The sequence below is a fragment of the Panthera uncia genome (assembly GCF_023721935.1).
Source record: "Panthera uncia isolate 11264 chromosome A1 unlocalized genomic scaffold, Puncia_PCG_1.0 HiC_scaffold_17, whole genome shotgun sequence".
Taxonomy (NCBI): domain Eukaryota; kingdom Metazoa; phylum Chordata; class Mammalia; order Carnivora; family Felidae; genus Panthera; species Panthera uncia.
In genome coordinates this window covers 91537614-91552550 of record NW_026057577.1, presented here as the reverse complement: position 1 = coordinate 91552550, position 14937 = coordinate 91537614, and the positions used below count along the sequence as shown (strand labels likewise).

The 14937-nt window shown below is 50.0% G+C and overlaps 1 protein-coding gene across 1 annotated transcript in view; it reads right to left on the bottom strand.

Moving 5' to 3' along the window:
* The window catches only part of SH3PXD2B (SH3 and PX domains 2B), a 105786-nt gene extending 90880 nt beyond the window's left edge, over positions 1–14906 (bottom strand). Inside the window, exon 1 of the mRNA XM_049648665.1 lies at positions 14708–14906. Within this exon, the coding sequence (XP_049504622.1) occupies positions 14708–14782 (75 nt within the window). The 5' untranslated portion in view covers positions 14783–14906. The remainder of the gene's footprint in view (positions 1–14707) is intronic.
* Positions 14907–14937: the final 31 nt, after the last annotated feature.

Genomic DNA, 14937 nt, shown 5'->3' with positions numbered 1-14937 from the left:
AGGACCTATTGTCTTCCCCATTTTATAGATGGGGTAACTGAGTCTGGAAAAGCCGATGGCCTTATTTAGTTCAGGCCAACACAGTCACCAGTCTGGGTTTCTGCAAGGGCTCCCTGTCCAGCCTCCTGCCTCTAGTGGCCACTCTGGCTCTGCCTCAGTGGGGCTGTGGACAAGGGCTGGACGAGGGGACACTGTGCCTGGATCCAGAGTCTAGACACCAGGATCTAGGTGTTGAATCAGGTGAACAGGAGGGCTTGGGAAGAACACTCCCAAAGTTCGGAAGGATAACTGACACAAGTCCTTATCACCCTCCAGTCCTCCAACCAAGGCCAAAGGCACTGCAGCAGAATACTGTGGAAGCGGAGACAGTCTAACTGAGGGTCAGAAATGTGGGGTCCCCCAGGTGACATCTCAGGGAGCCTCTGGTCCACATCTGCCAGCTGCTGGGCCAGGGGGCTCAAGAGAATGCTGGGAGCTCTTCCATGCATTCGTCCATGACACCACACAGGACAGGCAGCCCAGCCTCAAGACAGCAACAATGCCAACCACATGGACTCTGAGTTGGACAGACGTGGGTTCTGATCCTGCTAAAAACACTTCCTCAAGCAAGCTACTGAGGAGCCTCAGTTTCCCCGTCTGTAAAACAGAGATGCTAATAAAAGTATTTCCTGTCTCTCAGGGTTGTTGTAATGCATATGATGGGATAATGTCTGCAACATGTCTGGTATAGTAGTGAATCTCCTTCCACGCAAGCAGAGTGAGTTCCTTAGGCCCAAATCAAATTCATATCATTAGGTTGAACCCAGTGAAACTGCCATTTGGGTAAAAAATGGACAATTTCATAGGGTTCAACCTAACAGCATCCCAGAGGGTTAGAGGATTCCTTCTGTTTCCAGATAGACTAAGAATTACAGTTACTTTTCTCTTGAGTGTTTACTATGTGTCATGTACTGGGATGACTCCTCCATTTATAAATGAAGAAGATACTGAAGTTAAGTAACCCACCCAAAATTGCACAACTAGAAAATGACACAGCCGGGATTTGCATCCAGGTCTGGCTGCCTCCAAAGCCTGTGCCTTAACAGCTATGACAAAAGGCTTGGTCTGGTGGCAAAAGGAGGTCGTCAGGAGGAATCTGATTGTCTCAGCTGAACAATGTCAACGGCCATCGCCCTAGAATCATGGGACCTTGGGACTGAGAGAGCCCAAGCAGTTATGGCTTCAAGGAATACACGTGGCTCCTGTCCTGAGTAAGGCCCTGGACTATGAGGGACTCAGGCCCAGTGGGAGAGAAGACACGTCAATGGATGACTGGACCCAATATATGGGCACTGCAATGGTGCTTGTCCATTGAGAGCCTCAGAATCAAAGCTGGGTGCCCTGGTTGGGTGACAGGCAGAAAGAGGCCAACTAATCTAGAATACTCCCTAAACAACTGCCCCCTACCCCTAAGTCTGGCCTCATCTTGTCCCACTGGGCTTGGGGACATGGAGGAGAAAACAACTAGATGAGAATGTGGAAGGACTGAGCTCTCAGACCCTGAGGACAGCCACCTAGTAGAGGTGTCATAAGGAGAGAGGGATTCTTGCACCAGATAAAGGGGGGGGGGGGAGCTACAGAAGTGGGTTTTAAGCTTTGTACAGACAAGGAGCACTTTTTCCTGCAAAAACCGTAGTGATTCCTAAGGGTCAAGTTCTGTGAGTATCCTTGGCCACCCCTGTCCCCATATCCTGCTGGGCTCATCTGGCAGAGAATATTCCTCCCAGCCTCAATTCGAGCTCCTGTGTGGAATTTTCTGCCAGCTTCTCATGGTTCATACACAAGTCCATGAGACAGGAAAAGGGGGAGCAAGGGAAGCAGGGTCCCCTCCTTCTCCCTCTCTCCTTCCCACCTCTGCCATACTACACTGTCCTCTCCCCTCCAGGGAAACGTGCGATAACACACAAAAATATAATGCAATATAAAACAATATAATTCTTCACAACGACTAACAGCCTAGATGTACTTCCTATGAGGCTGCATTGTATCGCTGTTTCCATTCTGTAGTGGAGGAAGTAAGGCCTCGGGAGGTCAAGTCACTTGTGCAATCCAGCTGGGAACAAGCCCTGACAGCAAAGTCTGAGGTCTTAAAACTGTCCGTGTTTCCACCACCAGAAATGCTGTTTTGGGCATATTTCTTCCCCAGACTCTTTTCGGAAGTACTCAAGAAATGAAGATCACATTGTGTATACAATTTGTCTTTTTCACTTGCATTATATGGTGAGCATTTCCTCATCTCGTTAAAAATTCTTTGAACAAACCATGTTTAAAGAACCCTTAATAGTCCACCGAAGGCCATCTATCATTTATCTAATCACATTTCCAACGACAAACATCTAGGCTATTTTCGACATCGCTTTAATTACCACACCGCTGAATATCCGAATATATAAATCATCCAGGAAAACTGCTTTAAATCTCAGGGGGTGCATCCCGGGCTAGTCCATTTAGAGGATGCTTCTCAACGTGCGATCATTCCAGACCACCCGAGTCATATCAGCTGCGTTGCTTGTCTGGAAAGTAATGGTGATAATGATGATGCTAAGACAATACTAACAGGTAACTACCCAGCCCTTTCACAGCCGGGTACTGCTCTAAACCCTTTATGTGAAACAACCCACAGTAGGTGCCATTCTTATTCTCATTTTACAGATGAAAAAAGTGAGGCACAGAGAAGTTAAGACGCTTACTCCAGCTCACACAGCCGGGAGCCAGCAGAGCTGGGTCGAACCCATGCCATCTGGCTTCCAAACCCAAAGTTGGAAACTTCTACCCAGAAGTTTTTCATCTTTTTTTTTTTTTTTTTTTTGAGCTTAGGACCCCGTTGGCAACCTCACGCAACCCATGGACCACTTCTCAGAATGATCTAGCATTAATAAAATAAAGCACAAAGGATTTCAAATGAAAACGGATTACACTGAATTATATATATTGAAAGGGTTTCAAAAACCAAAACGGCGAATACAGGTACCCCTTTATTAACGAAATCTAGCGGTAGTGAATGATCTACTTACTACCAGCAGAGGATAAATGAATGATCTTTGGGATCCATGCAATAACTATAAAGTGATACGACACTACCTCTGGCGACAAAGTCCCAGGTATTACTAACATCACCGAGGGCTGCTGCCTTCGTTCACAAAGAAAGGCAATGCTAAGTTATGGCCGGAGGCTAATGGAAATAAAGATGAACTTTCCCCCTTCCAAGTTCAGGACCCTCTGAATTCTACCTGTGTTGAGGATTCCTCTGCCAGTTGGCTTTCCCCCTCCAGAGCAAACCTCTCTGTCCCAGTGAAGAATAGGCAGCCCAGGCCTCAGACCCCTCCCTGTCACCACAGCTCCATGCTATGCCCCATCAGGGCCCCAGTGCAGTGGTGATGCATTCCCAACAGACGGTGACCTCCATGGGGACAAAGGCTGCCTGGCTATCTTAGCCTCTCTCCGGCCTGGGGCCAGGCTTGGCCAGGGCAGACAATAAACCCACATCTGTGCAAGGGACTGGCAGCCAAGGCTGGCCCGAAGCCAAAGGCTGCTGATTCACACCTTGGCTGGGGAGGAGGAAATGGTGACGCCACTGTGTGGGTTTCTAGCTGTCTTTGCCAATGCAGTGGGCAGGGGGTCCATGCAATTCTGCTTAATTAAGCAGACTAGAAAATATTATCCTTATGTGCTTTAAGGCAATGTTTCCCTTCATGTCTGGGGAGAGAGACTATACTCTCATTTGTGGTCAATGATGCACACAGAGCTGAGTGCAATCCTGGGTAAATTATTCCACCTTTCCAAGCCTCAGTTTCCACACTTGTGAAATGGGCTAATAATAGTACCCACGTGGCCGGCATCAATGGTTTCCACCAGCTCCTTCTTCAGCAACAGTACCCTGAATCTCCTACAATGACTGTCTCTCCCACTGCTTGCAATTTAGGGGGAGTATCTATTCCAATATCTGGCCCTTGCTGGGCCAAAGGACGGCCAGGTGATCTTGGGCTTGACCAATCAGATTCTCTCTTCCTGGAGCTGGACTCCCACAGTCCCCTCTAATATTTCCCTCCCGTCCCTCCCACCCTGACTTCATCTTCACTGCATACAGCCCTTCTGTGGACAGGTGCTTTCTTTCTCCAAGATCCTCCCACTTTTTATCTGTGTTCTGCCCCCTCCATTCTCCTGTGAAAGGCCTTTCTAACCACCCAGCCAGCAGGAGGGGCCCTGACTACCAGCTTCCTGACTACTCCAGTGACTTCCTTTTGGACACCTCTGGTGCCGACCCCTGGCCCCCAGCCCGTGTATACTGGGGCCATGGCCTTCTTGAGCGTGGTGTCCATGCTTTGTATTCTTTCGTGGTTGCTGGCCCACTCAGGAGCCCCCCAGGTCCTTCTGGCCTGCACCTGCCAGGCACGCTGCATCTCCGTCACTCAAAGCTCTCCTGCTTTTCTCAAACACACTTTATGCTGGGGTTTCCATTTCTTCGCCTTCCTGTTCTCTGCCTGAAATTCCCCTCCCTTTTTCCACTTGTGGAATCTCTCCCCGGCTCTGTGATCGGCCTTGGATCACCTCTGCCATGCCGCCTCATCCAAGTCCAACTTCCCCAGAACCCAAGTGCCTACTCCCCAAGTTCCAGACTAGCTCTGAAACACCCTGTCTACCTGTCTCTCTCAGAACACTGACCTCCTTGAAGTCTGAATTCCTGGTTTGTTTATCTGTATATCATCCCTGCATGTCAAAGTGCCAGGCTCCTGTAAGGATTTATATTTGTTCAGTGAATTCTCAAGAAACATGGTCGACTACAAAGTGCAAAGGTCTCTTGGTTGTTGTTTTCTTTTTGAAAGTTGTGGTTCTGGTGGAACGGCCAGACAAAGTACAGGATGCCTGGTAAAACCTGAATTTCAAATAAAAAATGATTAATTCCGTAGTGTCAGTATGTCCCAAATATCGCATGTTTATCTAAAATTCAAATTTAACAGGTCATCCTGTTAAAGTTGGTAAATCTGGCAACCCTAAGGATGCCTGAGGATGGCCTGGGATAGGCCTGCAGAGAAGCAGGCAGGAGAGCTCTGTCCACCTGCACACAATAGATGCACCAATAGTCCCTCCTCCCTTCACCACCTCAAGAGGGCCCTGCGCTTGGGCTCTCTGCCCACCTGCAGGCTTGCATCCAGGCCAGCAAGTATGGGAGGAAAACACCCCGCAGTCTGGAGTAGGGGGCGGAGGAACGATGGATGTGTGACAAAGCTTGGGCCTGTGGGCTCCTGGGAGAGTCCCAGAGGAGTGAGCCACACAAGCCCCTGCCCACTGGCCCACTACGAGACACCGAGCCTCCTGACTCAATTACAGCCAGTTCCCATGTCGTGGCAGGGGGCAGCAATGCCAGCTCTAGCCAGGGTCTGGCTAACCCTGCTGACAAGGGCTCTGAGGAAGGAACCACAGGGCCCCAGTGTCTGGGCATTACCCCAGGCCAGGAAGCTCCAAGGACAACTGTCCCAGCAGTACTGTCCTCAGGCATTCTGCACAAAAGCTCACTTAATTTGCAAAGCCACCAAAGCCACCCATTCCCAGAGGAGAAGGCTCGAGGCCAACAGTGAGTGAATGGCAGATTCAGACTAGAACTCAGTCTCTGAGGGCAGAAGCCACACTCACAACCCTCCGGCCACGTGGCCTTCTTAACAAGCGTCGACTTCTCTCCTTCAGCTAGGGATGGGTGCCCATGACTCACTGCTTGTATCCACCAGGCTGAGAGGACCCTCAGCCAATGGCCCCCTTTCTTGCAGCTGCAGTGGCCCACGGCTGGCTTTCATCCCCAAGGGGAAGGAAAAAACTGAGTCACGCAAAGCAAGACTATTCCCCCTACCACAGCCCTCCCTCCAGGAAAAAAGCACTCATCATTTGCAATGAGGATAGAAGTGTCCTAGATGTTCAGTACAACGAATGGTGCGGTCCCCTGGTACTTTTCTGGCAGTGTGATAACTGTACTTCGTGCTGACCCCCATGCGCCTTGGGGTGGGCTAAAAGCGAATGAATGAACATCCAGGGAGGGGGGTGCAGGGCATCCCTCTAATCTGGATGAACTTTCTTGTGCCCTGTGACCTCGGTGCAGACCATAGAACTCAGGCCTGCAATTCTTTCCAACCCTCCTGAGCTGCAGGCGATATGGGAGGAGGGCCTGGACCCGCAGAGCAAACAGCATTTTAACTAGAAAAGCGTCTGCTCAGGCCTTCCCTCGAGGTATTTTAAACTCATTTCTTTCCATTTCTTGGGCTCTCGCACTGGAAAGCCACATCCAGAGACCTCCCTCTGCAGCAGGAGAGCGGGAAGAGTCTTGGAGGCTGGCGCCTACCTTGGGAGGACAGGCTCTCTGAGGAGCCGGGAGAACCCCATTGCTTCGGGACAGGATGGGGCAGCAGGATGTGGGAACCCGGCTGGAGCCACCCACAGTTTGGCACTGCTTCTTTTAAAAAAACCTTTTTTTAAATGTTTATTTATTTTTGAGAGAGACAGAATGCGAGTGGGTTGGGGCAGAGAGAGAGGGAGACACAGACTCCGAAGCAGGCTCCAGGCTCTGAGCCGTCAGCACAGAGCCCGACGTGGGGCTCGACCTCACGAGCTGCAAGATCATGACCTGAGCCGAAGTTGGATGCCCAACCGACGGAGCCACCCAGGCGCCCCGGCACTGCTTCTTTTTTAAAATGAGCATTTGCGGGGCGCCTGGGTGGCGCAGTCGGTTAGGCGTCCGACTTCAGCCAGGTCACGATCTCGCGGTCCGTGAGTTTGAGCCCCGCGTCAGGCTCTGGGCTGATGGCTCGGAGCCTGGAGCCTGTTTCCGATTCTGTGTCTCCCTCTCTCTCTGCCCCTCCCCCGTTCATGCTCTGTCTCTCTCTGTCCCAAAAATAAATAAAAAACATTGAAAAAAAAATTTAAAATGAGCATTTGCTGTATTTTTTATTTTCACTAAAAACAGGAATATGTGTTCACTGCAGAACATTTGGAAAACAGAAAAGCACAGACGAGCAAAAAAAAAAAAAAAAAAAAGTGACATTTTATCAGCTATATTTCTGTGCTTATACAGACACATATTTTCATCCTTCATTCGTAATCAGGTGGGAATCAGCCTGAGCATGTTGTTTTGCAATCAGCTTTTACTATTTAATATTCCCATGACAGAAGACAGAATATATTTTTACCATCTTGATGATATCCTAGCATGCCACGGGCGTTTAAGTGGATACCAACTTTTTACTATCATAAATGATACTATGTTTGTATGTTCCCAATAAAGCTCATAGTTATGAGATGCTAGGCTTGTTTAATCCTCACATCCGCCCTATGATATTGGAACTGTTATTATTCCCATTTTACTGAGGTGCAGAAAGGGTAAGACATTTGTCTGAAGTCACACTGCTGGTAGGTGGCAGAGCAGGGACTTGAACACAGGCTTTCTGGTGTACTTTCTCTGCTCACCAGAAGCACGGAATGACACAGGTTCAAAGTCTGAACTAAAGTGACATGTAAATAATCTGAAGATATGAGAGCCCCACCTGCCTTGATCTTGAGACAGCTGCAGGAGCCCAGAGTATAATCAGCAGGCTGATATCTCCTGCTGAGATGCCCTATCTAGCTCCTTGCATCTGTGGGCCAGACAGAGCAGGATGGGGCAATGCAACTGATAAGGTCCACTATTTTTCAATCAGAAGAAAGCAACAGCCATTGAAAACAAAAGCCTACCTAGGGGTGCCTCGGTGGCTCACTCCGTGCAGTGTCGACTCTTGGTTTGTACTCAGGTCATGATCTTGCGGTTCGTGAGTTTGAGCCCCGCGTGGGGCTCTGTGTTTGACAGTGCAGAGCCTGATTGGGATTCCCTCTCTCTCTCTCTCTCTCTCTCTCTCTCCTTCCCTGCTCTTGCTTTCTGTCTCTCTCTCAAAATAAATAAATTAATTCAAAACAAAAAAAAAGCCGACCTGAGGGGTCTTAATGTCTACTTCTTTGTGACCCACATAGGGCGCACGACAAGAACCCACCTACCGAGTAGATAGGAAGGCTCAGCCTTGCTCAAGGGCCTATGCCAGCAGCCGTAGGGTGTCCAGCCTGGGGTTGGCACCCTAGAAATGCCTCTTGAATGAAAGAGCATGGAGAACCTGTAGCCTGGCCTCACAGCAGCAGGTAGGAAAGAGGCACAGATTTGGATCATGGCCATTATTACTGTCAATATTATTTTTCATGACTACTATGATTGATTAAGTGCCTCTTATACATGATGCATCAGACTGAATATTGTGTGACACGAGTGAATCTTCATAACTGCCCACACTTTAGGTAAGGACTATTACAACTCCGGCTCCCTTTTTACATACCCTCAGAGAGCTCATCTAACCCAGAAGTGCTTGGAGAGGACTCAAAGCTAGGTCTTCTTGGGGTGCCTGGGTGGCTCAGTTGGTTAAGTGACTGACTCCGGCTTAGGTCATCTCGTGGTTGGTGAATTCCAGCCCGACATCAGGCTGTCTGCTGTCAGCACAGAGCCTGCTTCGGATCCCCTGTCTCCCTCTGTCTCTCCCCCGCCCCGTCCCCCAATATAAACAAACATTAAAAAAACAAAAACAAAAAACCTTGGTCTTTTCATAATGAAAGAAATGTGCTAGTCACTGGCATTTATCTCTCCCGGCAGAAGGCATGGAGTGTAGATAGAGTCCATATGTTATCAAAAACAGCACACAACAGTCTTAGGAGGACGACACTGTACTCATTCTACAGATGCAGAAACTAGGGCTAGGGGCGGAGTCAGCCAAGGCCATGTTCATCTCTAACACCCAAGTTCTTTCCACTCAAGTTCACTGCCCTGTCCTGCATGTTTCTGCAAAAAAGGGGGTGCCAGGTAACTAGTAGCTGGAAACTGAATGCAGCTAATGCAGATTCACAATTTGTTCCAGACCACCAAGCTCACCACCCAGAGGCTTCCTACAGGCTGAGCTGAGATTGCCAGTAATACCTAAGAAGGGCGTGATCAGCAGCTCCGAATAGTGACCCCTGGGCTCTAGGGGCCTGGCAAAGGGAGAAAGGTTTCAAGACTGGTGGCACAGGGTCTGCCACCCCATCACTCCAGGGGCACAATCAACCCAGAGCTTCCTGGGGTGAGAATGTTTAGGGCTGGCGGCCGCCTGAGCTGCATCAATCCAGGCTGAGGGAGCAGTGAGATGGGGGGAAGGGCAGGGTGGAGAAACTGGGGTCCAGAAGCCAGGTGACACACCCGACATCACTTGGCTTAGGGCTGGGATCACACAGTTGCCACCTCTCCTAGAGCACGTACGTATCTGGCTCAATCCCCATGCTGCCACTCCTCGCTGTGTGACCTTAGTTAGGTGCACGCCCTCCCTTTCAGTCTCAAGGGGAGAATGGGAACCCTTAATGTAATAACTACCTGAAGGATTAGGATCTTGACTGTATAAATAAATCGTACCAATTAACAGAAGACAAATAACTCAATATACGGAGAAAGGAGCAAAAGATAAAACAGGCAATTCACAGAAGAGGACACTCAAATGGCCGACAAAGGTGTGAAAAGATGCTCAACCTTACCAGCAAGCAGGGAAAAATCCAAACACACACCAACCATCGGATACTATTCTGCACCCAGCAGCTTGGCAAAAACTAAAAAGGCTGACAATTTGGGGTGTTAGCTAGGACACGCAGCAAAGGGATGCACAGACACTGCTCTGGGGGCATCTAAACGTAAAGGCTGAAAGTGCACAAACCCCCTGACCCAGCAACTCCACCATGTGCAGGAAGCAGCCACACAGATCTGAACTGCTGGGGACACCCCAAAAGACCCCACCAGGAGCTAGAATAAATAGTGGTATATTCAAATGGAATATTAAAAAAAATTTTTTAGTACATTTATTTATTTTTGAGAGGCAGAGAGAGACAGAGCGCGAGAGGGGGAGTGGCAGAATCAGAAGCGGGCTCCAGGCTCTCAGCCGTCAGCACAGAGCCCGACGCGGGGCTCGAACCCACAAACCACGAGATCGTGACCTGAGCCAAAGTCGGATGCTTAACCGGCTGAGCCACCAGGTGCCCCTCAAGTGGAATATTAAATAGTAGTTAAAATGAAACTGGGGCCACGTGTGTCAGCATAGATCTTGAAAGGGCGATGTTTTTATGTAGTTTTAAAACACTCAATGCAAGATTTGGGGCAGTTAAAAAGGTAAAAAACATTAAAAGGGGCATAAGGGCTGGGGTGGGAAGGGGACTGACTGCAGACCAGTCCAAGGGATCTTTTTGGGGTTGATGCAAATGTTAAAAAACTGGATTGTAGTGGTGGTCTCACAGCTCTGTAAATTTACTAAAATAATCAGCAAACATACGCTTAAAATGAGTGAATTTTATGGCATGTAAATTATACTTCAATAAAGCTGCTAGAGAAAAAAAATCCTATCTAATAGACCGAATGTTCTATTTTTTTTTTTTTTAAAGCGAATGGGAATGACAAACATCAAACACCAAATGCAGGACACTGGTTCATTTGGGTGGGGGAGGGGGTTGGCGTGAGCTGGGGAGGGTACACGAGGGGCTTTGCATCTGCCATGTTTTATTTCTCAACGAACAAAATTAAAGATCTGAAATATGGCAAGATATGAAGTTCTGACAGAGCTGGATGGTGGATAGATACTTTCTGTATTCGTATATTTGAAACAGTAGATTAATATAATGAAAAAGTACCTATTGTATTATTAGTTTTTAAATATGCTCCATGCCCAATGTGGGGCTTGAACTCATGACCCTGAGATCAAGAGTCGGATGCTCCACCAACGGAGACATCCTGGCGTCCCCAAGAGTACCTATTTTAAAGGACTGTTATGATGACTAATTATATAGAGAGCTTAATCCAGTGCCTGACCCACCACGACTGATCATATTTCAGCTGTTGTGATTACTGCTGTTGTAACGACTACTACCATCTTGCTCCTCTTAACATCTCAAGATCTCGATTAGGTAAGCCAGCATCTCCTAGCTCCTGCAGACAGCACTGTCTTCTGAACCTAAGGCTTCTACACATCCCGCTCCAGTGCAGGAAATGGGGTGATCCAAATAAAACCTGCAAAACGTGCAGGGAGCACTTCCTCCTCCCCTCAAGTCAGAAAGAAGACAACCTAGCCGGGAAGGGTCTCCCCAGGGTATCGCGCTTGAAAGCCCCCTTTCCATTCATTCAGAAAGCCCTGGGTTCCGGAGCAGGAAAGGTGGCCGCACAAAAATGGAGCAGCTCTCTAAGCCTTTATCTCTCCCTGCCTCTGACAGAGGGTGGTGGCTCCGGGAGAGACTCTCCAAATAATCCTATCCTTATTACCAATATTATCACCAACAAAACCCCCTCTCCAACTGTTAGGCTCTCAGAGGCCCCGGGAGCTTCTGCCCCTGCATTCTCCAGACCTCCTGACCTGTGGCTCTGCCCCTGGGCCCACTGATGATGTCTGTGCCCACAAGCGAAGGAGGCGGGGGCTGGGCAGAGACAGGATGTCACCCTGATCATGGAGATCTGCCTTTTCAGGTGGAACAGGGGGCCCAGCCCTGAGCTCAGATGCAGTTTCTCTATGACATCTACAGTCCCTGTTACCTGTTCCTTCCAAAGCAACTGAGGGATGAACAGGTGGTAGGCAAGGTAGCTGCAAATGGGGAGGAGGGGGTGGAAAATTACGGGGCATGGCTAACGGAACCCTCCATAACTGATATGTATATTCTAACACAATGGTTGGGGCAGGGGGTTGGGGGGAATCATGGGAGACATGTCCTGGGACATTTTTGGTTGTCACAATTTGGGAGGGGGATGCCACTGGCACCTAGCGGATAGAAGCCAGAGAGGATTCTAAACATTCTACAGTGCTCAGGACAGCCCTTGGCAACAAGAATGATCTGGCTCAACGTGGCAACAGGGTTGAGGTGAGAAATTCGGTCCTAGGGGGAAGCAGCAGTATTTACAGCTTGCAGATTACAGAAGCTGGAGCTCAGAGAGAGAAACTGAGCAGCCTAAGGTCACACAGCAGAGCTCAGGACTGTCCAACTTCCCTTCTCATGCTTTCCCTCCAGGGTGGCTGGGCCAGGTTCTGAGAAGAGGGTACCAAATGGGATGAGAGTCTAGGCCTATGCCAATAGGTGCCTCCACACTCTTCCAGAGTGGTGGGGTGGGTGTGTTTTGAGAACAGGAGCGGGGAGGCACTGGCAGTTTCTGGTGGGTTCAGGTCCCCTGCCATCATGGCATTAAATCTGCCCTGTTCCTGTAGATAACTCAGGCTTCAGTTCAACCCATTGCCCCATGTCATCTGACGAACCCAAAAGGCTGGATCCAAGGGAGGGGGCCCCCTTGAGTCACAAGAGTGACTAACCCCACATGCAGAAAAACAAGTTTTTGGTGAAATCTCTCCACATGTGACCTCGGCACACTCCCAATCAGGGTGACATGGACACCATGGAGCAGGGAGGCAGGCTTCTAACAATGATGGCAAGCCAGCCCTGCTGTCACGTGGTCCCTCCCCCGAGGAAGTGGGCACCATCACCCCCCAGGTACAGATGAGAAAACTGAGGCTCAGAAGCCGCACAGCTATCAAGTTGAGGCCACGATGTGAACCCAAATCCATATTGTAATTTGTCTCAAAGGACCCCGAAAAAAGGGATGGAAAAGCAAGCAAGATGCCCCCTAAAGCTGCCAAACCTTCAAACAGCTGGCAGATATGAATCCGACTAAGCAGGGAATGAAAAGCCGCAGGATGATCACAAATGATGGCAGACTTCTTGGTTCTTAAGGGGACTTTGCTTCAGGAAACTATGAAGGTATGGGATCTAGAAAGTGATGTAGTGGTCAGGTGAAACACCACCTTTTGATGTCCAACAGACGTGGATTGACATCCTTGCTCTGCCTGTGACTGTGACCTCAGGCAGAAGACCTCACCTTTCTGAGCCTTAGTTTCCTCATCCGTCAAATGGGCTCAAGAACCTCTGCCTCATGTGGTGTGCACCGGGAGCGGAGAGGAGAGGGTTAGTGGATGATGATGCCCACTTCGTGGTGACTGTATCTATTCTGGTTTTGCCAGCTCACAGATTGGGTGGGAGGCAGCATGGAGAATTTTAGACTTCCTTTTGTTGCCATGTTGGTGAAAACTGTCTTCATACCAAAAAGGCAACTCAGTTACACACTCAACAAGCTCAAACAAGAAACCACGATTTGGCAGTATTTGAAACAGTTGACAAAAAAAAAAAAAAAAAAAAAAGAAGAAGAAGAAAAAAAAGACAATTTAGCTCAGCTCTGGAATCAAGGGAAACTTCACTCTATTTAAGGATGCCACAGGTCCAGGAAATTGCTTCCCACAGCCTGGCTAAGGGCTGAATAACTGGCTGCCCAGCCAATAACAATACGGACTCACACAGCACACCCTTTCTCGTGGAGAGTGCAGAGTGGATTCCGGCTATCTCCTTTCAGGATTTTATAAGCTATTCACGGAGGGCATATAGATCTGCTCTGTAAGAATGAGCCTCTTAAGAAAATAGATCCAGAGAAGACTTGCAGGGAGGCCAAGGAGCTGAATTTAGCCAGCCAACGCCCTTTGCTATTCATTGTTCTACACTTCTTTGTTAGGATTTTTTCCCTCCCTCTTGCTTTTTTCCTTCCTGGTTAACTTCTCTGCAGCTAGGCGCTGCCACTGCCCCCTTCTCACCACCAGAGACACCAGAGCCCCCTTCCCTCCAGTAAGGGAGGCCTCCCCAAGGCCTCACCTGGGCCCAACATCCCACAGACCCATTATACCTCCACCCAAAACCTCTGAGGTGATCCCATGGCCCCTGAACCCAGATTCAGCTCCTAGATTGCTGCAGAATCCATTTCCCATGTGGGGGTCACCGCCTGCCCTGGCACACGTTCCAGAGGCAGGGAAGGCCTGAATGCAGCTCCATGTTCTAGAACCTGCAGCTTCTTGGAGCCTCAGCCTTCCCATCTGCACAATGAGGTTACTGGCCCATTTTCTCAAGTCCTCGCTAGCTCTAAACAAGATTCTCATTTTACAGAGGGAGGTACCAGGAGAAAACTTTCGCACATTTTTTAACAGAAGTTACTGGAGAAAAAGGGCAGAGACTTTTTTTTTTTTTTTAAAACCTTTTCACGGTGCAGGCACTCAAAGGATCCATTCTCAGAGATCGCTTAGGCTGGCTGGCTGCTCCAAAAGGACGGAGCCAAACTTGGCGGTCCCTAGAGGGGCTACCTGTGGGTAAGACACTGCGGGTCTGAGTGCCTCTGGACAAGGAGGAACAGGGCGGGCGGCCCGAGAACAGGAGCTTCTATCTGTGTCTCTCTCTTTCCCCCTCCCCCTCTTTCTGTCTCTCCGTCCCCTACACTGCCTGGGCCAGACTTTTCCACAGATGGGCAGGACGGAGTAGGGGGCCGAGGAGAAGACAGTTAAGGGGGACACGAGCGGCGGAGGGGCGAGGCGGGAGAACGGGAAGGAGGGGAGGAGAACCGGGCAAAAGAGAGGAGGGGGAGGGGGAGGAGCTGGAGAGACCCGGGCTCGAAGCAGCAGGGCCGAGGAGGGGAAAGAAGGAGAGGGTGGGGAGAGAGCAGACGGTTCGGAAGTTTTCAGAGCCGGGGGGCTCTCGGTCGCCCCCGGCGGGGCACGGGCTCGAGGGGGCGTGGGGACCGCGCGGCACTCACATAATGCTTGTTGGGCACCCGCCGCTTCTGCACGTCCAGCACCTTCACCTCCACGATGCTGCGCCGCGGCGGCATGGCCGTCCTCCGCGGGGCCGAGCGCGGGTGCGGGGGGGCGCGGGTGCGGGGGGCGCGCCGCCGCGGGCTGCGAGCGGGGTGCCGAGCGCTATCCGGAGCCCGGACCGAGCACGAGCCGCCGCCGCCGCCCTTCGCTCCGCGCGCCCTCGGGCCCG